Source organism: Gigantopelta aegis, chromosome 2 (assembly GCF_016097555.1).
Source record: "Gigantopelta aegis isolate Gae_Host chromosome 2, Gae_host_genome, whole genome shotgun sequence".
Classification (NCBI taxonomy): Eukaryota; Metazoa; Mollusca; class Gastropoda; order Neomphalida; family Peltospiridae; genus Gigantopelta; species Gigantopelta aegis.
In genome coordinates, this window is record NC_054700.1 from 34,090,008 (window position 1) to 34,117,220 (window position 27,213).

Consider the following 27,213-nt stretch of genomic DNA (forward strand, 5'->3'; position numbering starts at 1 on the left):
GTGTTGTATCACGGTGAAGTGATTAGAATATTGTGTAAACTAGACACCTAGTGATTAACTAATTAAGTGATTAGTTCTGGGTTGTTATTATTATTGTTGTTGTCAGCTTAAGGTTAATACAGATTCCAAAGTGTATTGTGTTTTGTTGTGTTTTCTAGTGAACTAAACGTGCTATATTATACATACTTATATAAGATCTTATCTCTGATTATACCTAGAGCCGAGCCACTCGGGTATACACTGCCCGATACAGAGAGATCTAATAGATATACAGTTAGGAGAGATATTTGGATAATCGTGTTTTATTCAGTTACGGGTATTATAGGATCCCCGTGACACTACTAATGAAAAAAAAAAAAATGTATCTGGTTCCTCTCTAAGACTACATAATGTCAAAATTACAAAATGTTTGACATAAAATAGCCGATGATTAATAAATCAATGTCCCACTCCCATCCCACATCACCCTCACCCCGAACGCTGTCATGAATATGATCAATTTAGAGTTACTGGGAAATACAATCAACAGGGGTATATTTTACAATACTGTCAAACAGTGGGAAATGGGGAAATTACGAAGTTTTAATGTTTTGGTTCAAGATAAATAACTGTGAATAACTAATAGATCGTTTGTATTTTTTTAGAGTTGTGTCCCTTTTACATTTTTTCCAGATAATTGGTAGGGAAGGGTGATATTGATGTGAAGTTTTGGGTGGGGTTTTTCGTGGGGTTTTTTGCGGGGGTGGAGTCATAATTTTATTACTTATCTGCACTATGAAACAAACTGCGCCAAAACGGCTAAAATTTTACAGTATTATTATATATAAATTTATGTCAATATTAATATGCTTCATTTTTAAAAAACAAATAATTTGTTTATATTTACGCATATTTTTCAATATTTCATGGATTAAGGAATATAAAATATGGACATAATGTTATTAAAACCAATGACAATAATTCATATGCACGACGCTTAAAGTTTCAAAGATAATGCAAATTTGCTAATATTATATTTAAACATTACAATCAAATCACTGCTTCCGACCAAACGTTTACAATGCAATGCGACCTTCTGCATAACAGAGAGAACAATTTATTTAATTTTATATCGCTTAAAATTATTAATGATATCAACCAAAAATTGGGGTATTTTAATGTCAACTGACGACTACGTTTAACAAATACAAATAAGTAAAATAGAATGTAGCTTCATATAAAAATCGGTAATTTTCGGTCACAATCGCCCGAAATTTATCGAGAAACTCCGGGTTCAACCGAGTGAACATCAAAGAAATGAAAGCTCAGTGTTAAGTCATCGAAGCGTGTAAAAAAAAAAAAAAAGTTTACTTCTGATCTTCACACAATGGCGAGAGGATTTGTAAAGCACTCCCTTCGTCAAAGGCTGTTACTCTTAGCGTTTCTCACGATTATTACAGTATGTATGTAACTTTCCGAGTGTCAGACGTCTTTTTCAATAGAAGTCTAAGAAGATGTCTCGATAGCAGGGGAGTGGTTTCGTTATCCCCGAACTTTTCTCGCCACTAGCGCAGACGTGCTACTAGTACCAGTTCCAGTAACAAGACAACCTGGCCGAGAATTCACCGCGGAGGTTCCTGGCAATGGAACGGTTCAAGTTTCACCTGCGGAGGAGAAATGGCTAAAACACGAGGATGGATGGATTACACGAGTTACCCTCGTCATTATCTCGATGTTTGCGAACTTGTCAAAAAGTTTTTTAAACGTAGAAAAAGTTTAGGCAAAAGTTTGTGCATGGTGGTATTTACTTGTGTGTGAACCGCAACGTGTTTGGAAACTTGCCTTCTGCGACTTAAAATAAGAGAGAGAGTTTTAAAAAAAAGAAATTGCAACCAAAATGTTTGGGTAAAATTTATGGAATATATCCACATGTGGATATTGTTTAACATGTTTTGTCTCACGTGATAGAATTAACTTCTTTCACTTTTGACAGAGAGAAAATATTGTAAATACTTTTTTTAAATTCTGAAAATTAACATTTAAAAACTGTTTATTTTAATTTGTTGAGTTCTTCACGCACTTCAAAGAATCTTAGCAACCAGTCATAATAGACTTAACAGTGTAATAGGGGAGTGTAAAGTCTAGGATTTACAAAATACATTTTACGAAGTGCCCGTCTTCACATTAAATAGAGTACTATTTGTGATTTTTAAAATACCCGATGAATGGCGAGGAGGAATATACTATGGCAAAAAGGTATGGAAGTACAAATGTCTTATGGATCAGTTTAGTTCTTGGATTCATTGTGGGAATTCTCTTCTCAAACTGGATGAAGTCTAATTTTTTCTCTCACTGCGGCCTGCCCGACATTTGCTGCGAAGAGCGTGGATTGTCCGTTGGTATGTTCGGAGCTGGAGATTCTCCTGCAACAAGTTCGGCAGATGGAGAACTTGCGCCCGAAAAATCTAACGAAAATCCATTCGTATTTGTGGGTATGATGACTGCCAAAAAATTCATAGACACGAGGGGGTTGGCGGCACATAGGACATGGGTAAAATCGATCAATGGCAAGGTGATGTTTTTCTCAAGCGAGGGGTCGAAATCCAGTTACGGCGTACCCGTTGTTGCTCTCCCAAATGTCGACGATTCATATCCACCTCAGAAGAAATCCTTCATGATGCTGAAATACATGCACGATCATTTCCTTGACAAATACGAATGGTTTGTGCGTGCCGATGACGACGTTTTTGTTAAAGGCGACAGACTGGAATTGTTTCTGCGCTCGGTGAATAGTTCAAAACCGCAGTTTATAGGCCAGGCCGGGGTGGGAAAGCAAGAGGAACTGGGTCTGTTGAGTCTGACGGCCACAGAAAACTTCTGTATGGGCGGCCCGGGGATGATTTTCAGTCGCGAGACGCTGCGACGGATGGCACCGCATATCAGCTATTGTCTGCAGAATCTATACACCACGCACGAAGATGTGGAAATCGGTCGATGTGTTCGCAAATTTGCTGGAATACAGTGCACATGGGCTTACGAGGTGAGATATCTATATATATTTAACTATATTTATGTATCCATCCATCAATCCACCCATCGATCGTTCGTCCATCCATCCATCCATCCATCCATTCATTCATTGTCCATCCATTTATTATCCATCCATCCATACACTCATCCTTTCTTCCATCCATCCATCCATCCATACTCATCCTTCCATCCATCCATCCATCCTTCATTTTATCTATCTATCTCCCTGCCTACCTACCTACCTACCTGCCACCCTTCCCTACATGATACCTACACACCTTCCTACCTATACTATATCTCTATCTATCTCTATCTATATAGCTATAGCTACCTATCTAGATATGACATATTTTTTGGTTTTATATATATATACCGGTATATACATTTTGTACATTCACATAAAATGTGGTGAACACTTTTTAAAAAAAAGAGAAGGTTTTTGGATGGGCAAACAGGAAACATTTATTGCTGCATAATGGTATATATGTAAGTGTGCTTGATAATTATATTATAACTGAAACATGATGTTTGCAACAGAGCTGTACATACTACACACACATTATTCTGACCTGAATGAACTGACAACCACTGTAAAACAACAACATTCTTTCTGGGAATATTTATATTGAGTTACATCCAGTAGCATCCATTAGCAGTGCTACTGAGCATAGTTTTCTAGTTTTGAAAGTGAGAGAACATTAATCAGTCAGTGTTCTCGCTGGTTCATGTAAGCAGGGCAGCCCACCCCACTGTTGTATTTTGCTGCCCTTCTTTCACGTTCTCCGCCCTCCTTTATTTTTCTGCGCCCCTCTTTATTTTCTATAGTTACCATAATGTAATTTAACAGTATTTATAACAGCCTCTATTTTGTCCCATACCTGTATCCATTTGTATGTTTGATACACACAATAAAAGTTATATTTTATTTGAGCAATGAAAACATTTAAAAAAAATTATGGATTTGTCCTCCGTTGCAGACATAATTGGTTGTAACGGATGATTTTTACTTCCTGTTATTTTGTTTATTATTTTGATTATGATAACCCCTAATTGCCGGAGTTCTACAAACAAAGTGTCAGTCTGTTATTTCTTTTATGTTCATCACGGTATGACAAAAAAAAAAATCATCTGCAAACTGCGAAACAGCCAAGACATTTACATACAAGTTTGTAACATGCTTAGTAATAATAACACTAACACTAACAGTTCATATTTTATTTTGAATTACGCTCAATAAGACAAATTACCAATATAAAGTGACGTCGTTAAATATGACGTTCCCTGATGTTATTTTTATGTTCATCAAGAAATGAACAAATTCACGTTGCTACCAGCCGGCTGGACCAATATGATGGTATTACATTTTAATGAATGTAATGGAATTTTAGATATATATATATATTTTTTTTTTTTAAGTTCCCCATATTGCATAAATTTATTGACCATCACTGAAGGCAGTATTCACGGGTGGGTGCAGGGTTTTACTACGATGGGGATGCAAAGTTTATACAGGGCACCTCTAATATTCAGGGAGGGGATGCAGTTTTTAAAAAGGGCACTTATAGTACTTAAAAGTTATTACACTAACATGTAGTATAGTATATTTGCCAAATTATCTATTAAACTTTAAAAATTCCAGAAATACAGGTGGGTTTTTTTTACAAAATATCAATTAGTATGTACATGAAATTAGTTTGCCAAATTAAAATCAAATTGGAAATTGTTTTTAAGATTGCTAAGTGCCAGAGGTAGCCATGAAATATGTTCTAACCTATGAGCTTTATGTATCATCACAATCCTGTGACAACCACAGGAATGCAGAAGTTAACAGTTAAATTTAATATTGTATTACATTACCCATGTGGTAACTGCATGGAATTTGATCTCCTTCTTTCACTGGTTTATCATACTATCTGTGAGTTTCATAATCATTGAAGAATAACCCTAACTACTCTGTACCTATATATTATTTATGAGTGGATATACTTACAGTATACTTTGAAACACAGTTATACAAAGTAAAACATATTATGGAACAACTAAAACATTGTAAATTAATCCATGGAAGAGAAACAAAGTTATATAGTTTTACTAACAAGTGTAACATTGTTTAATGTTTTTGATAAAATGTATTAATATAAAGTTAAAAATATATTTAAATACTAATTATTATATAACAATAAATAACATTTTAAGTAATTAATTTAGTTTTTAAGCACCTTCCTGGAAAACAATTTATTTTAGGCTAAATATTCAAATATCTATCTTTTAAGCTGAATATATACCTAAATATGTTACAGGCCAAGTTTTTCATAGTCATAGATTTACACAAAAAGTGCAAGAATTAACAAATTTAAGATTTGTTTTCCCAAATTTATTTGATATTTGAGACATCAGTACAAATGTAGTTTATGTAGTTAATGGCTAATGAGTTTAAAATGTTGGATAGTAATAGTTAGCAGTAATTGGACCCTTGAAATATTTTTTGCTACAAGGGAAAAAAAATCTGCTTGAATATTAGCCCTGTTTATTGTATAAATAAATTATGTGAACAAAAGTTGCCAATCAATGACATTTTTTATGGTAATAGTCACCGAAGTTACATGTACATAGTTTATGTTCCTATAGTCCGAACCAAAATGTTAACAACTACCACAAATCGCTCTCCTAACTTTATTTTTCATTAGATTTTACGCACATTTTGTCCAGACAGAAATATAGGAAAAACCATTGTAATGACACAGATTCCACATACTAGATGATAACCATGTCACCTACATTGACTTCGCTGAGATCGCATAGGGCAAAAAGCATGTAATTTTGTGTCGGCTGCCATTTTGACTTTTTATGGAATATTCTCCAAGAGGAGTGAAAGGATATGACTTAATCTAGCAACGTAATAACATGTTATGATATAAAAGCAAACGTGATGATGTCATATTAATTTTTAAAATTATTTTTTGCTTGTTTAAATATACCACTAAAGATCATTGATTTTATATTAATTATGTCACATACTTTGGAGGCTTTCACTCCTCTTGAAGAATATTCCATAAAAAAGAAAAATGGCAGACGGCTGAAAACTGCATGTATTTTGCTCTATGCTATCTCAGCAAAGTCGATACTGGCGACATCGTTACAGTCTCATATGTGGAAGCTGTGTCACTGTAATGGTTTTTTCACAACTTGTGTGTGGACAAAATTTGAGGGAAATGTCACGGTAATTAAAGGTAGGAGAGTAATTTTGTGTAGTTGTTAACAATTTGGTTCGGACTTTAGTTGATTATTTTCTACATGTAGCCAATGTAAACTACCACATTGTATTCTATATATGTAGGGGGCGAGGCATAGCCCAGTGGTACAGCGCTCGCTTGATGCGCGGTCGGTTTGGGATCGATCCCCGTCAGTGGGCCCATTGTGCTATTTCTCGCTCCAGCCAGTGCACCACGACTGGTACACCAAAGGCTGTGGTATGTGCTATCCTGTCTATGAGATGGTGCATATAAAAGATCCCTTGCTGCTAATCGAAAAGAGTAGCCCATGAAGTGGTGACAGCGGGTTTCCTCTCTCAATATCTGTGTGGTCCTTAACCATGTCCAATGCCATATAACCGTAAATAAAATGTGTTGAGTGCGTCGTTAAATAAAACATTTCTTTCTATTGTACATAGTTTATGTTCCTAGTTGATTATGTTATCAGTCATGTTCTACATGTATGTAATCTACCACTTTGTATTCTATATATGTACATTTAATACAGGGTGTTTAATATCTTTTAAAGTAGTACGCTGATTGAGGGAAATAGGCAGCTATATCTACTGAATGAAGAGAGGCTTATAACTAAAAACATGAAAAATCAGCTCTGGTAGTCGCCAAATTCGCCCATTGCGAATTTTAAAAACAATTGGTGAATTTTATTTTAAGTTGGTAAAATAATTTACTACATTTTATTAGAAAATAACTTAAGTTTTGTGCCATTTTTGAAGTTTAATAGATAATTTGGCGAAACTTTTTGTTAACCCAGAGCTAGCACTGAAAATAAGCGGAGGTAGTGGCAGTAATAGCCGCAAAAAATTGCCGGCTCCTAATGAACACACTGTAGTTATATTGTATGAGATTGTGTACAAATTTGTGTATGGTTACTTAGTTGACAAATTGAGAAGTTTAATGTACATGTTTGTTTGCAGTTTCTATGTACCATTTTTCACACACACACACACACACACACACACACACACACACACACACACACACACACAGAAATATACACGTTAAGCAGTAGAAAAACTATTTCACATCTTTAGATTTCCAACCCATCCCAATTGTAGATACATACACCAAATATGTATATATATAATTAGGCCTCTATTATGACACAGAGGGGCGTGTGGTCACACTGGCTTACCTGTACAATGGAGTACTTGTTGCTTACCTGTACAGTTCTTCACCTGTTGGTAAAGATTGTGTGTAATGAGATGGCAAGAAATTGTATTTATGGTTCCTGAAGTTAGTGTGGGTGTATTCAAACAGCAACCATTTGACCCAAATCGAATCTCATAATAAAAGTGAAGGTTGATGATGGGTAAACTCACTCAAGTAAGCAGTTTTTGTGGGGGATATTCTTATATTGATAAATGAGTTTTAAATGTTTAATAAATCTTTATAGTGATAAGTAATTTTTAAATGAAATCCGAAGTATTAAATACATAGAGGACAATAAACGAGTTACCAGTTATTAACTAAAGCTCGTGACAACTAAAAATCTCGGGACATAAATTTGATAATAACTGGTACCAATTTTGTTATTCTGTTTATTACCTCAGCTATTTTTTTCTCTAAAAGCTTTTATTTTCGATGCACATGCATGAAGGCCAACCTGTATATAAACGACGTAACCCACTTTATGCACTGTTCTGAGAATTGCTATATATATAATTAAATTTTCTTTGCGTCTATACACTTTACAGCAATCTGACTGGTCCAGAGGTGCTTACTTTTTTAAAGCCACACCTTCTAACCCCCACCCCCCTTAACTCTCACTACTTTTGTGCAACAAGCCGGATTATTCAGGCAAACATGTTTAGAAATTTTGAAGAAAATACAGGTGAAAGCTACAAAAGCAATAATAAAAAAAAATTTGATAAATGAATGAAAAATGCTATAGCAGAGTAGACATATCTACAGATCTATATGCACTGATTTAGAAAAAAACACACCCCAAAAACCCCTCTTCGCTAATCATAACATGAGACTGTCGGTAGCCAAAGAAATCATGTAGAAAACTTCACGCCTGTAACTTGTAAGCGATGTTCTATGGCTGTTGGCGAAAATTAAACAGTTCCACCAACAGTATAAATGTTAGACATGCTTCCTTCATTCACTTTCATATAATATAAACTAAACACAAATAGGACAATCCCTTCCAATATAACGAAATGATCCATAAAAATGCACAGCAGCTAGAGGAAATGGCGTCGCTTTTCAAAATGATGTCATTTACAAAAAAAACACCTGATTCAAATAATAATGAATGAACATTTGCATTCTTACACAACATAAGTATCAATGAAGTTTAGACCAACAATACTACAGACGTATTTAAAGCTAAACAAAATAAGTTCAGTTATATATTGTTAAAGTATGCATATAAATTTAATTATAAGATTTGATCGCTATTATTTTTTGGTTCATGCAAGTATGATCCGAAAACACGATATGCACACTTTTGTATAACCAACTACGTGGAGTCATACACTGTGCACATTTTTTTCCCAGTCACTTGTTAAATGACAACAATGAAAATTTGCGATAGTTCTGTAATTTTATTTAACACATGACTGGATAATCTGAATGTGCACTAGAATATACGTAATATTTGTCAGTTTATATATTGAATGTAGTTTGGGTGTGGTGTAACACAAATCTATACGTTGATCTCCGATATTTCTTTAGCTTCAGTACATGAATGGATGAATCATTATGTTCATGCTCTTCAAATGTGGAATATGTTTACATGCAATATATTTAGGGGATAACCCTACTGTGTTTTCTGATTTGCGGACGTATATCGGTGGTTTTACTGTCGCAAATTTAGTTTTATTGGCACCGCGCTAGCGGAGCCAATAAAACGGTAAATTTGCTAATGTAAAGCAGATCGGAAAACACAGTAGGGTTATCCCTATTCTAATTAAACTGTTTGCTGGTTGATTTTAAATAGGAAATTGTCACATTTGTAGTAAAGTCGTAAGTGCCTCTTTAACCTTTAGACTACTGGATTAATTTTTAACAAAAACGATGTTGAGTGGGTACAAGTTTATAATTTTTACTCACATATATTCACTTAAATGTTTTATAAATACATGAAATAAAGTTCATATATTGCGTTTACTTATGGGCATTTGTGGCCAGCTGTCCAGTATTTAGGTCCATTATTCCCGATAACAGTAGTTTTCTCACCAGAATATTTTTAAAAACTCAAACTACGATTCATATTGCAATATTTGGTCATTTTCGTTGTTGGTAAAACGATCAAATTTATTATCAAATTAGCTGTCACAATCAGCTATCGATCCCTGAAAATGACCACGACATGCCGCCATTGTTGTCAAGCGAAAATACTTGCCGAAAAAATCAAAACAAATGCCACCATTTTGAAAAAAATAAATATATATTTTATTATATTTCCGTTTCCGGTGAGTGTCGTGTGCAAAACGGCGGGAAATATGAATTGGGGAATGCACTGTATATAGTGTACAGTATGTCGACTGCCGTGACGTCGGGCGAGATATCTCGCCTGCAGTACTCAGAAGGTTAATGATTAAAATATTCTTTACGAAGAAGTACGAATTAGTTAAATAATGAATTGGTTACCAACTTTTCGGAACATCTTAGATGTATTTATTGGTATCGAATATCCATGAAGTAACTTTGTCAGTTTATTTGCTAAGCAATAATTGTTTAATGCATAAGACATGAGAGTTATCTCCCGTATTTTCACGTGAAAGTCTATGGCCTAGAATGTTTTTTCATCAAAAGCTGAATTTTATAAAAGTTATTTGCTATATATTAGATCCATTTTAATACAAAAAGTTAGTATCCTTCTTTAAAAATGACAAAATCATCATTTAACTGCCATTTGACAGCTACGTTAATGGCTTACAACTGCCTCGTACCTATTGTAAATTTTCACAGTAATTTACGACGATAGTAAGCTACGCCACTTCATGGAACGGGCTGGCGATCATAGACAAAAATTAATGTCGCGATGGTAGGTATTTACGGCGATAGTAGTGCTAAGATCGCTTCATGGGACGGGGCCCTGTTTTGTTATGTATATACATACATACATTTATGGTGAACACTTAAAAAAAAAAATTCCATCCATCCATGCATTCATCCATTCACCAATAATTGGTATGAGTACACTAATCTAAACATGCAGACCTCCGGGAGTTCAGGGGTTATATGGTGCAAATAACTCTGGCTGACCGCTTTTATCAGTCTTGCCTTATTGCTTACAAGTCTTCTTGCTGGGCTTTTTCCCCATCTTGTTCAACAGATTACTTTGTGCTTCAGCTATCTGATAAGGTGCTCATTGTTACCATGGTCCATAGTTTTAACTAGGCAGTGGAGGAGGAATTGAGTCTGCCCCACAGAGAACGCCTTTTTTCAAGCTATGGAATTTACTACAAGTTATATATTGTTTTCTAAATTGCACCAAAAAATAGTATGTTCTTGTTATTTCCAAAACTCTATTATTAGTTTTCTTCTTATGTCAAACCAAACTGAAATTATTTACAAAAAACAGTTTTATAGAATGATGGGACGGACTATAGGTGCTCAGTCTTCCTCCCCTCACATTTACCCCACCCTCAATGAAAAGACAAAGCTACGTGTATTTTTGTCCAACTGGAAGTTAGAAGGGCCAAATCTTCACTACTCTCCCCTCCCCCCCCAAAAAAAAAACCCCTTTGTCCAGCTGGAGGTTAGAAGAAAGTATTTAACTAGGTACTACAGAGGATTTGAGGAAGCTAGGTGCCCAATCTTCACGAATTTCCCATTCGGCCTGAACAGGATAAAGCCAATATCCTATGTCATTAACTAATTATTATTTTTTATCTTGCAGCAGTCCATCAAACATTTCAGCTACATTGTACGATGACATAAGTTGATTTTAGGGATAAGATCGCTTCATGGAACGGTACCCAGGGCTTCTAGAATTTTTATAAAATCCACTAGCCATGGGATCAGTGATTTTAAAAATTTACTAACTACGATTAAAAATTCACTAGCCCTAGTTTACTTAAAGTTAATACAATTTTAAAAAATACTAGTAATAATCAAATATGTCACCTAAAGAGATAGAGCTTAAAAACACAAACAATGGGTGGGTGGTATGTATGCAGGATATTCATATTTACAAAATAAACTTAACTGCAACATTTGACCCAAACAATTCACTAGCTGTTGGGCATTGCAATAGTAGTTATTTACTAGCCCAACATTGAATATCACTAGCCATAGGAGTGGGGCTACCATAATCTAGAAGCCCAGCAGACGTTTAATACCAGGGTTTTTTCTCTTTATCTGGATAAAGTGTGTAAATTACCATTTGTTAGACGCTATTAGCTGTAGTTTAACATGTGCTGAGGTGTTGTTACACATTCCTTTCTTTTCATTGTTCCCCACAGTGACCATGGATCAGATATCTTTACATTATTAAATCACGAAAACAGTTTAATGGAATTAACTAAATAAAACAATTTTAAAATTATCCTTAGAACCAAATACATGTATATGAATTGCCTAACTTAAATAGTTTACATGTTAATATGGCTTGACTAGTGTTTACCCTGGAATTTTGCATTTTGGTTGATTTTCAGATTCATTTAGCATTTGTGTCAATTTTCAGATATATGTAGATTAGTTCCTTAAAAATCATTTAAAAGTTGCTAATCTAGCAACAACTTGTTAGTAAAAAAATGTAGCCACTTGGTATAAAAAGTTGCAGTTGCAGTTGACTAATTTGCTATGGGCATGTGAACCTAATCTGATTGTGGAACATTTGTTTGTGCCAGTAAGTTAAATATTTCAGATGGAATGCTGCAATTTTCTTTACTTGAAATGGAATGTAGCAATATTGTTTTACACATGTTGCAGTTTAGATAAATTTCTTATCTTCCTAAGTGTTTTAATATTGGCACCCCATAATCAGCTGAGCAAAGCTGCAGATATATATAGTTATATAGTTTTCCGGCCTTCTTGTTTTTGCAATACCTCAAGATAGTGAGCTGAAATTTTCTGTGAGAACACCATGCATTATTTGTGATAACACATGGGTTGTTAACACACATAGACTGACTGCTACTAGGTGATGACTAGGTCATCAGTGCCATGCAGCCAGTGAAAAACAACACTGTAGAAATAGATTACACTGTGACATATAGTTAACCTGACAATCATGTGTCTGTGACACATAAGTTAGTCTGTTAGTTGAAACATTTGCTTAAAACCTGGTTTTTTAGGATATGTAAGAAATAGAATAATACATTTGTGTCTGTTAGATACCATTTATCTCACAAATCGTGAGATAAATGGTAATTAACGGCCACTCATGTATTATTCTCTATACATGTTCTGCATAAAAAAAAAAAAATCCCAGGAAAGTAGAAAATGTTACTGGTAATGTACAAACCTGTGAATGAATACCGTAGTAACAAGAATAAGAAGAACAAACATTGTTCTTCACGTTTTTAATTGAAATAATCTTTAAAGAATTCATTTCTGTCCATATAATATATTAAAAAAAAATTCCAGTGTTTTATCTCACCAACACCACCATCCCACTTACATCAGACCTTGCTTTTTAAGGTGCGTGGGTGCGATCGCGCTCGTACAGCGCACATAATTTCAATCTGACAAGTGTGAAAAACTGCACGTTACACTCAACAAACGGTGCACATAAAATAGATGGGTATATTTATTTCCACTGTTTACAAAAATCAACAGTTTTCATACCTCATTTAGCTGATAGGAAGGTCCTTTTATTAAAACAATAAAAATTAAAAACATGGCAGTGGCTTCCATGCAGTCGTTAAATTGGTATTTCTCTTTGTTGAACAAATCGGGAAATACTGGTTTAATAGACAATTTTCTAGATGTATCAGTCAAAATCCATTAGAGAGTGATTTTTCACTCGCCTTAGCATATTGAGGTGTGCGATTTTCCACTCGCCTATAATTTTCAAAAACCAAGGACTGTTACATGTAAGTGAAAGAAAAAACAGCAGCTGATTCTTGTATATACTAATATGTAGTTGACAAAAGCCCATTGATAAGATAACCTATATATTTGCAGGCAATAGATCTGTTTGTTTATTTTCATTCACATCTGAAGAACGGAACAGAAAATTTGTTTAAAAACTGCTCAGCAGTATTTAGGCCTTGATTATTTGGTGTTTTACATATATGGTTATTTCAACAGCTAGTCTCAATATTGAGAGGAAACCTGCTGCCCCACATACATTACCATCAGGTACTTTGATCAAATAAAGCATATTTTTATATTCATATTTCCATAGCGTGACAGGACATGCCATGGCCTTTGATATGCCAGGTGCATTGTTTGGGATAGGAAACACCTAATGATGATCCATTCTATTAGAACATAACAGCTATGTCCAGGTAATAGTTATTTAGTAGCATAAAATTTTGTAGAAATTGCTATAATTAGTAACTTAACCCCCAAAAAGGGGCGGGATTTAGCTCAGTTGGTTGAGCACTCGCCTACGGTGCTTATGTCGCAGGATCGATCCACAGGGCCCTAGCTTCCATACTCACAAGTACACAGCTGCGTACCACCTGAGATTACAAATATATGTTTTAATTATTAAAATATATGATGTAAATACGTGTATGCTCTATGTACTTGTGTACCACCTGAAAATCCCAAGCTGGCCCCTGAACCACCTCGGTAGATCCATTCAACTGATTGGGGTTTTTTCTTCTCATTCCAACCAGTGTTACACAACTGGTAAAGAGACCATGATGTGTGCTTTCCTGTCTGTTGGAAAGCACATATAAAAGATCCCTTGCTGCTAGTGCTAATGGAATCAACAAATCTTTGACATCCAATAACCGATGATTAAGTAATCAATGTGCTCTAGTGGTGCCATTAACCAAAATAAACTTTACCCCAAAAATCATTAAAAATTCTCTTAAAGTTTATAATATATTTTCTTATCAACAGTTATCAAGTGTTGATCGCTTGGTTGTTATAAACAATGATCGATGATAAAATTCCAACCACTTTCCAACACTATAGCAACCTAGTTACCAAATGTCCAGCTCGAGAAGCACCTGATAAATATTATCTTAGTAATAGAGTGGGGGGGGGGGGGGGGGGGGGGGGGGGGGGAGAGACTGTAGATATGTAGGTGTGGTGTGTCACCACCTAGCTACCATTTTGATAAGCAGCAAATATATTGGATGTTATGGTATGTTAAAATTGTGCTATGTTCCAAAAAGCAATATGTACTACAGGTGTTACGTGACAAAATATGATACGCCACTCAATAAGTGATTGTTATGTGTACAACAATGTCATATAGTCCTTGCAGTCTAAATAATGTCATTTTGCACATTCATTTCCCTACAAAAATAATAAACTCAACCATGTTAAATATATAATGGGGGGCTATGAAATAAATACTTTAAGGATATATATGCCATGAAATAAAGGCATGTTTAATTTATTTTGTTGAATTTAAACACATTTTAAATTGCTTTTTTGCTATTTTGTTTTGAAAATATGCAGATTTTCATCAGAGAATATTCAATTAAATAGCATGTTTTGCATACAATTTATAGAACATAATTTGCGATTCAAACAAATATTGCAATTAGGTGAAATATTCCATTACACAGTATGCGAGTAGGTGGAACCCACTATAGCATTTTGAAAAAGTAAATTGCAGTTCAATTAGTAGTAATTTTATTTTTAAATTTCTCAACAAATGAGTGTTTATAAAGAAACTATTTTAATTTAATCTTTAGCACATTGTTTGGCTTTTGATTTTAAAAAAGTTTTTCTCAAAATTGTAAAAAATGGATATATAGCATTTTGAAAATGAACATGTTCCTTTGTATATTTTTGGTCATGGGAAATCTTGATTTTTCTTAAAGACTTAATGGGATAAATGTATGTCAGCATTTTAAACATTTGGTTCCTATTTACTTAAACACAGCAAAAAAACTAACAAAAAAACAATTTTTCAAATTTAACATTAAAAAAAAAAGTTTAGACAATTTTTTGTCTCTTGCCAACAACTTTGCTGTCGCAATAAATAATGTTCAAAATACAATTGTTTTGAATTACAATTTGTGAAAGAATGAATGCTTTCTTAAAGTTTATGTAACCTCAAAGCAAACTTATTTCCCCAGGATTTTTGTTCAAAGGGTCAACAAAATAGTATGACATAAACTGAGCTCCCGGACGAGGTAAAAATGCTATGGGGGTCCATGCTTCTGTGGAAAAAAAAAAGTTTGAAAATTCTGCCCTTTAGTTTTCACATGTTTATATATATTTTTTATTTTCCTTTTCAGTAATTATTATATTGCATTACCAGTAATGCTTCCTAGTGTCAACTTGTAATTTGGATTAATGTATTGTTTGACATGGTTCAGTACTTTTCATCAACATATTTCATCTAATTATCATAAAATGTATTGTTTGACATGGTGTAGTACTTTTCATCAACATATTTCATCTAATTATCATAAAATGTAGTGTTTGACATGGTCCAGTACTTTTCATCAACATATTTCATCTAATTATCATAAAATGTAGTGTTTGACATGGTCCAGTACTTTTCATCAACATATTTCATCTAATTATCATAAAATGTAGTGTTTGACATGGTCCAGTACTTTTCATCAACATATTTCATCTAATTATCATAAAATGTAGTGTTTGACATGGTTCAGTACTTTTCATCAACATATTTCATCTAATTATCATAAAATGTATTGTTTGACATGGTCCAGTACTTTTCATCAACACATTTCATCTAATTATCATAAAATGTATTGTTTGACATGGTTCAGTACTTTTCAGTACTTTTCATCAACATATTTCATCTAATTATCATAAAATGTATTGTTTGACATGGTCCAGTACTTTTCATCAACACATTTCATCTAATTATCATAAAATGTATTGTTTGACATGGTCCAGTACTTTTCATCAACACATTTCATCTAATTATCATAAAATGTATTGTTTGACATGGTCCAGTACTTTTCATCAACATATTTCATCTAATTGTCATAAAATGTAGTGTTTGACATGGTCCAGTACTTTTCATCAACACATTTCATCTAATTATCATAAAATGTAGTGTTTGACATGGTTCAGTACTTTTCAGTACTTTTCATCAACATATTTCATCTAATTATCATAAAATGTATTGTTTGACATGGTCCAGTACTTTTCATCAACACATTTCATCTAATTGTCATAAAATGTATTGTTTGACATGGTCCAGTACTTTTCATCAACACATTTCATCTAATTGTCATAAAATGTAGTGTTTGACATGGTCCAGTACTTTTCATCAACATATTTCATCTAATTATCATAAAATGTAGTGTTTGACATGGTTCAGTACTTTTCATCAACATATTTCATCTAATTATCATAAAATGTATTGTTTGACATGGTCCAGTACTTTTCATCAACACATTTCATCTAATTATCATAAAATGTATTGTTTGACATGGTTCAGTACTTTTCAGTACTTTTCATCAACATATTTCATCTAATTATCATAAAATGTATTGTTTGACATGGTCCAGTACTTTTCATCAACACATTTCATCTAATTATCATAAAATGTATTGTTTGACATGGTCCAGTACTTTTCATCAACACATTTCATCTAATTATCATAAAATGTATTGTTTGACATGGTCCAGTACTTTTCATCAACATATTTCATCTAATTGTCATAAAATGTAGTGTTTGACATGGTCCAGTACTTTTCATCAACACATTTCATCTAATTATCATAAAATGTAGTGTTTGACATGGTTCAGTACTTTTCAGTACTTTTCATCAACATATTTCATCTAATTATCATAAAATGTATTGTTTGACATGGTCCAGTACTTTTCATCAACACATTTCATCTAATTGTCATAAAATGTATTGTTTGACATGGTCCAGTACTTTTCATCAACACATTTCATCTAATTGTCATAAAATGTAGTGTTTGACATGGTCCAGTACTTTTCATCAACACATTTCATCTAATTGTCATAAAATGTAGTGTTTGACATGGTCCAGTACTTTTCATCAACACATTTCATCTAATTGTCATAAAATGTAGTGTTTGACATGGTCCAGTACTTTTCATCAACACATTTCATCTAATTATCATAAAATGTAGTGTTTGACATGGTCCAGTACTTTTCATCAACACATTTCATCTAATTATCATAAAATGTACTGTTTGACATGGTTCAGTACTTTTCAGTACTTTTCATCAACATATTTCATATAATTATCATAAAATGTACTGTTTGACATGGTCCAGTACTTTTCATCAACATATTTCATCTAATTATCATAAAATGTACTGTTTGACATGGTCCAGTACTTTTCATCAACATATTTCATCTAATTATCATAAAATGTACTGTTTGATATGGTCCAGTACTTTTCATCAACATATTTCATCTAATTATCATAAAATGTACTGTTTGATATTTTTTAGTACTTTTCATGAACATATTTCATCTAATTATCATAAAATGTACTGTTTGACATGGTCCAGTACTTTTCATCAACATATTTCATCTAATTATCATAAAATGTACTGTTTGACATGGTCCAGTACTTTTCATCAACATATTTCATCTAATTATCATAAAATGTACTGTTTGACATGGTTCAGTACTTTTCAGTACTTTTCATCTACATATTTCATCTAATTATCATAAAATGTACTTTTTGACATGGTCCAGTACTTTTCATCAGCATATTTCATCTAATTATCATAAAATGTATTGTTTGACATGGTCCAGTACTTTCATCAACATATTTCATCTAATTATCATAAAATGTATTTCTCACTGATCTGGGGCAGGACGTAGCCCAGTGGTAAAGTGTTCGCTTGATGTGCGGTCGGTCCAGGATCGATCCCCATTGGTGGACCATTGTGCTATTTCTCGTTCCAGTCAGTGCTGCACAACTGGTGTAACAAAGGCCGTGGTATGTACTATCCTGCCTGTGGGAAGGGCAAATAAAAGATCCCTTGCTGCTAATCGGAAAGGGTAGCCCATGTAGTGGCAACAGCAGGTTTCCTCTCAAAATCTGTGTGGTCCTTAACCACATGTCTGATGCCATATAACCGTAAATAAAATGTGTTGAATGCATCGTTAAATCATTTCTTTCTTTTTTTTCGGTCCAGGATCGATCCCCATCGGTGGACCCATTGTGCTATTTCTTGTTCCAGCCAGTGCTACACAACTGGTGTAACAAAGGCTGTGGAATGTACTATCCTGTCTGTGATATGGTGCATATAAAAGATCCCTTGCTGCTAATTGAAAAGAGTAACCCATGAAGTGGCGACAACGGGCTTCTTCTCTCAATATCTCTGTGGTCTTTAACCATATGTCTGACGCCATATAACCTTAAATAAAATGTGTTGAGTGCATCGTTAAATAAATCATTTCTTTCTCTTTTTTTGGGACCAGGATCAATCCCCGTCGGTGGACCCATTGTGCTATTTCACATTCCAGCCAGTGCTGCACAACTGGTGTAACAAAGGCTGTGGTATGTACTATCCTGTATGTAGGATGGTGCATATAAAAGATAACTTGCTGCTAATCGAAAAGAGTAGCCCATGAAGTGGCGACAGCGGGTTTCTCCATAAATAAAATGTGTTGAGTGTGTTAAAATAAAACATTTCCTTCCTTCCTCACTTATCTACATACTTTCATTTCTGTTATCATAATACTATACTGCAGAATGAGTGATTTATTAGGATTCATTTATTCATTCATTCACTCATTCATTCATTCATTCATTCACTTACTCACTTATTCATTCATCCATCAGTATGATCCTTGAGTCCATCCATCTGCCCATCCATTCATCTGTCCATCCATCCATCCATCCATCCATCCATCCATCCATCCATCCATCCATCTAACAATGTTTATGTTAAAGCTAAATTAAGGCTAAGAGCTAATTGGAAGCAAAAGTCCAATTCTGTTGATATAACAAAATTCAAGATGATAAAAAAAAAAGTTTTAGTTTTTTTTAAATGTAAAGAAAAAAGTTCTGCTCTGTTGTCACTGTCAATTTATCTGATACTTATTAATCTTTTAAAGTATTTTTATTTATTTAAGCTTCACTGCTCTTGTTAAAAATTTCTATTAGTTAGCTATTACCCTTGTCTTGGGTTGTTATCTGTGGCAGAAGTCAAAAACAGAAGCTTTTAACTGAAACAACCTGTTCATTGCCAGAAATATTTCTCCTTTTTGAAAAATGTCTTTGTGTGTTGAAGATCGTGCTGTCCATTTCAGCAGCTCATTGTTCTAGCAACACACACGGCATTCTCTGCCTTTTGTGAACTATAATACAAAGAATATTGCCCCAGCTTCGTCCAGAATGGTTGTTGTTTTCGCACAAATAGTGGCAGTGTTGCTGAACTCTTCATTATAAGACATCCTTTGAACATTTTGTTGGTGGGTGGGCGCAATCAGTGATTCAGTTTTAAAAGCATGTTCATTAAAAAAAAAAAAAAAAAATCTTAAATATTTATTTTAAAATTAATACATGTGTGTATATAATTTTTTTTAAAAAGAGATAAATTCTAAGATAATGTAGAACACCATAGTTAAAAAAGTTAAAATTTGTTTTGAATAACGAAAGCACTAGAGCACATTGATTTATTAATCATCGGCTATTGGAAGTAAGAGAAAAGTGGGTGAAGGAAAGGACATAACATCAGTGTAGTCTTAAAAATTGTTTTGTTTAACAACACCACTAGAGCACATTGATTTATTAATCATCGGCTATTGGAAGTAAGAGAAAAGTGGGTGAAGGAAAGGACATAACTTCAGTGTAGTCTTAAAATTTGTTTTGTTTAACAACACCACTAGAGCACATTGATTTATTAATCATAGGCCAATGAATTTGAAACATTTGGTAATTTTGACATATAGTCTTAGAGAGGAAGCCCGCTACATTTTTCCATTAGTAGCAAGGGATATTTTATATACACCATCCCACAAATATTATAACACATACCATAACCTTTGATGTACCATTCGTGGTGCATTGCCTAGAACGAGAAATAACCCAATGATCCTTGACTGACGTGCATCAGGAAAGCATTTTACCACTGGGCTACATCCTGACCGATATGGGAGTTGGTACTGGCATATGAACACATAACCTACCAGTCTTCAGAAACTGACATGTACCAGATTAGTGCATGTCCAACTAGCACCTGCAATATTACATCATCATATATTGGGGCGGGCACTCACATTGCAGGGGGAAAAAACTACACTGTCTATGAATCATAGCATGGCACAGCAGGAAAATATAAATGGTGGTAGAAAGAAAAAAGGTGTAATTGGTGAGGTTGAGTGCATGCCTTCCCACCAGGTTATCCTAGTGTATGTTGCTGACTTGAGGGTTAAGCCATTGTACTGTGAAATGTGCACAGTTTACATCATTTTTTGTATGATGAAGACATTTTAATAAATGTGTGCTTGTCGAGTAAACACAGAGCCATGAAGGTCACATTTAAAAGGTTTTTTAAATATTGTTGTCATGTGTTCGCCATAAATATGTATCCATTAAATATCATCACGTACACAAAGGTTAGAACATTTTCAATTATTATCATTATTTTTATTGCACTTGTTGTTTTCATTTAAAGGTCCATTTGTTTATGACTCAGTCTCGTGGTTTTAGTTTTAGTCCAACCAGAGAAGGGATTACAGGTATTGTTTTCATCCATCCATCCATCTGTCTGTCAGTCTGTCTGTCAGTCTGTCTGTCAGTCTGTCTGTCGTCCTACAGATGATTTTCTTGACTTTTTTGCATTACCTAAATATTTTTTGGTATAGCTTTATCATGCACAGTTACAGATCAAGTTTTAGTTTCATGGAGATTTTCCAATTTTTGACAGAGTTATGGCCCTTGAACTCGGGAGATATTACAACAATCACAGGGGTTTTTTGGCTTGTCAATGCTTCAAGATATTGAACTAAAATTTTGCATCACTGTAGAGTTACAAACAAAAGTTTTACTTTTATGGGGTTTTAAACCCTTTTTGACAGTTACTTGTAAGGGGAAATATTAACACTATCACCCTCCCATAAATGTTACATGTATTTACATCCCTGGCATGAAAATCTGAAGGCCTGGTAGAGAATATATGTATTACTTTAGCAGTGCTCTTGGGATGCTAGTTTTATTCAAAAGTCTCTTCACACTATATAATTCAGATTGATGGTTTACAAAGTTATTTTCAGTTGAACATTACAGTTATACATATTTAACTGTAAGGCGATTCTGTGCTGTTTGTGCTGGGAAGCATGATTTGTTTTCTTTCATCATTGTGGTTTGTTAACTATGTTGTCAGATTATTACCCTGGAGTGATAGAAATAAGCAGAATCTTTTACTAGTCCACCGGACAAATACATCTCGAAATCTACTTGTTCGTCAATATTTTCACTTATTCAGTGGGTTGCCAGCACCCGGGGCAAGGCAAGTATTGCGCCCCTAACCTGTGGACCGTTAGCACTCCCCAAGTCCCTTTTACCAGTCCAGAATTTTGCACCATGAGCAACCGCCCCGGTGGGCCCCGCCCACGCTACGCCACTGCACTTATCCAAATAAATGGTTTGTTTTATTTAAGTACAAGGATGATCAAAATGAAACTGCATTGAAAATTTTTACTTGTCCGCTGAACAACCACTAAGGTGCATTTTGTTTGTCCAAGCAGATTTTTACTTGTCAGGACAAACGGACAAGTGTTTATTTCGAATGCTGATTACCGGTATAAAATGGCACATGTTATTGACATAATTCAGTCTATTATAGTATGAAAAAAGAACAACGTAGAAAAACACTTTAAAACCCCAGTTAGAAAGGCGCTTGTGCCAGAATTTGCGCTAAGTTGTCTCAAGTGGCTAAGAATGACTCTTGTTTGCTGCATGTATGTCTACATTGTATTGAAACACCAACTTTCATTGATACATGTATACATATACCAGACTTGAGCGGTGTTCAATGGGTGACCATTTGAAAACACTTCAGTCTTTAGAATATATTTGGTTTTCTTGTGTACCATAGTTGAGGAAGTAGGCAAGCATTGAAATAGGCACAGTGGCTAGTAACCCTAGTATAGGTTATCTTAAAATACAAGCCTGGGGCCTAATTCACTAAACTCTCGCAACTTTGCGATCTCGCAGTGTAATGCTAAAAGACTTACAAAGAGGATGCTTTGTTGTCTAGCAGAGCCTTAGAGAGCTTTGTGAATAAGGCCCCTGGTAACCCATTGTTTTGTTTAACACTGATTAATTAATCATAGGCTATTGGAGGGTTCGTTTGTTTGTTTGTTTTGTTTAACAATACCACTAGAGCACATTGATTTATGAATCATCGACTATTGGATGTCAAACATTTGGTAATTTTGACATTTAGTCTTAAGAAAGGAAAATCGCAACATTTCCCCTAATGCAGCAAGAAATCGTTTATATACACTTTCCCACAGACAGGAAAGAACATACCATGGCCTTTGTCCAGTTGTGGTGCACTGGTTGGAACTTAAAAAAACCCCAATCAGCTGAATGGATCCACTGAGGTGGTTCAATTCTGCAAGGGGTGGGGCAGGACATAGTCTAGTGCTAAAGCATTTGCTTGATGCATGGACAGTTTGGGATCGATCCCTGTCAGTGGGCCCATTGTACTATTTCTCGTTCTAGCCAGTGCACCACAACTGGTACATAAAAGGCCATGGTATGTGTTATCCTGTCTTTGGGGTGGTGCATATAAAAGATCCATTGCTGCTGATCGAAAAAAGTAGCCCATGAAGTGGTGACAGTGGGTTTCCTCTCAATATCTGTGAGGTTCTTAACCATATGTGTGACGCCATATAACCATAAATAAAATGTGTTGAGTGTATTGTTAAATAAACCATTTCCTTCCTTCCTTCCTTCCTTTTATTCTGCAGTTCAAGCACATCAAGTGAGCACTCACCCGACTGAGCCAAATCCCACTCTCAGGTGGGACATACCCTGTGGTATATATATTTGATAAAAGCCACAATTGATAAATTAGATATTAAGGAGAACGAAGTACAGTTCTTGACTTTCTTGACATGTGGAGGGGGCGGAACTTAGCCCAGTGGTGGAGGGGGCGGAACTTAGCCCAGTGGTGGAGGGGGCGGAACTTAGCCCAGTGGTGGAGGTGGCGGAACTTAGCCCAGTGGTGGAGGTGGCGGAACTTAGCCCAGTGGTGGAGGGGGCGGAACTTAGCCCAGTGGTGGAGGGGGGGCGGAACTTAGCCCAGTGGTGGAGGGGGCGGAACTTAGCCCAGTGGTGGAGGGGGCGGAACTTAGCCCAGTGGTGGAGGGGGCGGAACTTAGCCCAGTGGTGGAGGAGGCGGAACTTAGCCCAGTGGTGGAGGAGGCGGAACTTAGCCCAGTGGTGGAGGGGGCGGAACTTAGCCCAGTGGTGGAGGGGGCGGAACTTAGCCCAGTGGTGGAGGAGGCGGAACTTAGCCCAGTGGTGGAGGGGGCGGAACTTAGCCCAGTGGTGGAGGAGGCGGAACTTAGCCCAGTGGTGGAGGGGGCGGAACTTAGCCCAGTGGTGGAGGGGGCGGAACTTAGCCCAGTGGCATATTGCTCACCTGGTGCGAGGTCGGTCTAGGATTTAGGTGGATCCATTGGGCTATTTCCCGTAAAAGTCAGTTCACCACAATTGGTATATCAAAGGCCGTGGTATGTGCTATGCAGCTATCCTGTCTGTGGGATGGTGCATATAAAAATATTCATTGCTACTAATGAAAAAGAAGTGGTGGGGGTTCCTCTCTAAGTCTATATGTTAGAATTACCAAATGTTTAACATCCAATATGTAAGTAGTCCAGAACTGAACAATGTTGAATGTGTGACCACTTGAAGAGTATGGAAATGGATACTCTAAACAATAAAATCTGAGTAATATCTGATTTTGGTTATCAAAGTAATAGAGAAACATATACGCATAGTGTTTAAAGGCATACTGTCACGGATTTAAGGACCTTGTTTCTCTAAAAATGGATAATAAATAAATTTTACATCATATTCCCCACCTTTTCCAGACCAAAACCGGACACTCTGTAAACCGGAATTAACCCAAACCGGACATTTTTCACGGTCCTTTTTAAAAATAATTTATCCACAATTTAACCTCTCTAAACCAGATACCTCTAAATACCGGACATTTTATTTGGTACCTAGGGTGTCCAGTTTAGAGGGGTTTCACTGTAATACAATACAGGAAACAGTTACTTGAGAGTATGGCAGCTTTTTTCTTTTTCAATGGAAAATACCTGGGAATTTTGAGTTGAAAAGGTGGTTTTCAGCAAGTATATATGCTTGACAACAATGGCAGCATGTTGCGGTCATTTTGAGAAATTGATTGCTGATTGTGACAGCTAATTTAATAATAAATTTGATCATTTTATCAACAGCCAAAATCACCAAATAATGGGATATGAATTGTTGTTCTGGTTAGAAAAACACAGTTATTGGGAATAATGGACATAAATACTGGACATCTGGCCACAAATGCCCATAAGTGACAATTTGTTGGCTAATTTTAATCAACATTAACTGATCTCAAATATCATATAAATTAGAAAAACCCACAAAAATAATACTTACCGATTCAAATATGAACTTTATTTTATATATTTATAAAACATTTAAGTGAAAATATGTGAGTAAAAGTTATAAAATTGTACCCACTCAACGTGGTTTAAATTTTTTTTTAATCCAGTGGTCTGAAGGTAGGGTAATATATTACTTTGAAGAAAGACTGTATTTGTTACATATAACTGTATGTCTGTTCTGAGTTGTGGCAACACTTGTCACTGATACCTGTACGAAAGTGGGATGGTTTTTTTCTTCAAAAATAAGTGTTATCTAAATCACAACTGCAGTGACCTGCTAAAACACTTTTTGTTGCTGGAATTTGTGTCAAGCGTTCCTTGAAGTGGCTCACAAAGACAGACAAATCTGTGTTTTCCACTTGGCAGGTTTCACAACAGAGGCAGCGAACACTTACCGCCAGCTGCTGGCATCTTAACACTGTTAACATGCAATGTTGTTCCTCTATGGTCAAATTTAACTTAGCAAGTACAGGAAAATAAATTTAAAAAATGGATTCTTAAGTGGCTGCCTAATATGGGTCATAACCTTGAACATAATAACCGTGTTACTTATTTTGTCGGTCATTTAAATAGGGTTTCTTTTTCTCATAAAGTGTTTCATTGACAAATGTTTTAGACTTCTTTTTGGACCAACTTTAGTTTCCTTTCCTCATGTCTTTTGATTCAACCAGATGGAAATGTAGATTTTATCTACCTATCTGTCTGTGTTTATCTGTCCTACATGTAGTTTTAAACTATATCTCTTTGGTGTCTAAAGTTTGTTTTTGGTTAACGACACTACTAGAGCATAATTGTCGGCTATTGGATGTCAAACATTTGGTAATTTTTACATATAGTTTTGTAGAGGAAAGCCACTACATGGAACAAGAAATTGCCTAATGGGCCCAACAACGGGGATCGATCCTAGGTTGACTGCACATCATGCGACCGCTTTACCACTGGGCTACGTCCCACCCCATTTTGTGTCTTAATTCATAGCTATTTTGACATTGCTACCACTGTATGGATTACTCTACCAATAGGGCAGCAAGGGATCCCATAGGCAGGGAAGCACATGCCATGCCTTTTGATGTACCATGCATGGGTCACTGGTTAGTGTTATAGATCCTGCAACCCACTGCACCTCAGGCGAGCACTCTACCACTGAGCTACATCCTGCCTAGCTGCTTCAGACAGGAAGGAAGGAAGGAAGAAATGTTTTATTTAGCAACACTCTCAACACATTTTAATTATGCTTATATGGCCAGGCACATATGCAGGGGGAGGGTTTCGGGGCTTGACCCCCCTCCTGCTAAAGCACATTTTCATTTTTAAAAATATATTTCCCAAGGGAGCATGACTTGACCCTCCTGTAAACTTGCCCAAGTCTAAACAAACAAACACCACACACTCCCTGCCGCTAATGCACCTAATGGTGTTGGACAAATGGCTAAGGACCACACAGATAATGAGATGGGGAAACCTATTGCCAGCACACCATGGGCTACTTTTTTCAGTTAATTAGCAGCAAGGGATCTTTTATATGTATTATCCCACAGACAGAACAGTACATACCATGACCTTCGTACACTAGTTGTAGAGCACTGGCTAAAACGAGAAATAGCCCAGTGGACTCATTGATGGGGATCGATCCTGGACTGACCGCACATCAGGCAAATGGGCTATGTCCTGTCCCATTAACTGTACATGTCTATATGGATCACATACATATGCAGATAATGACGAGGATGGAGGTGAGCTGAGCTGGCAAATGATCGCTGCAGCGTAACAGCCTAAAACAGTTTGTCTTAATAGAGACGTCTGGCATGCATTACCCTGTCTAGCCATGTTGCATACTCATGTAATTGGGATTCTAACACACAAGTTAAACATTACAATATCTGAATGGCATTTTCTGCACCGAACACGAGGTTTTTATTTCCAGACTTACCGTTTCAATGGGGAAATAAGTAGTTTTTTTGCGACAAAATGGCTCGGGTTAAAATATTGTTCTTATTTTTGATTAATTCCACCTGAGAAAAAATAAAAATTGCATGAGGTTTGTGAGAGTGGTTGGAAATGAATGCAAAATGTTTGGTAACCGGGGATTCTATTTTTAAATGAAATGGAGTTATTGTGATCATTTTATGAACGAATGAGGGGCAGGACTTAGCCTAGTGGCAATGCACTCGCATGATGCACAGTTGATCTTGAATCGATCTCTGTTGGTAGGCCCATTGGGCCATTTCTCGTTCCAGCCAATGCAC

The 27,213-nt window shown here is 35.5% G+C and overlaps 1 protein-coding gene across 1 annotated transcript in view; it reads left to right on the plus strand.

Moving 5' to 3' along the window:
* The first annotated feature begins 1,366 nt into the window (after positions 1 to 1,366).
* LOC121384217 (chondroitin sulfate synthase 1-like) overlaps positions 1,367 to 27,213 on the plus strand; it is an 81,561-nt gene continuing 55,714 nt past the window's right edge. Inside the window, exon 1 of the mRNA XM_041514506.1 lies at positions 1,367 to 3,019. Within this exon, the coding sequence (XP_041370440.1) occupies positions 2,201 to 3,019 (819 nt within the window). The 5' untranslated portion in view covers positions 1,367 to 2,200. The remainder of the gene's footprint in view (positions 3,020 to 27,213) is intronic.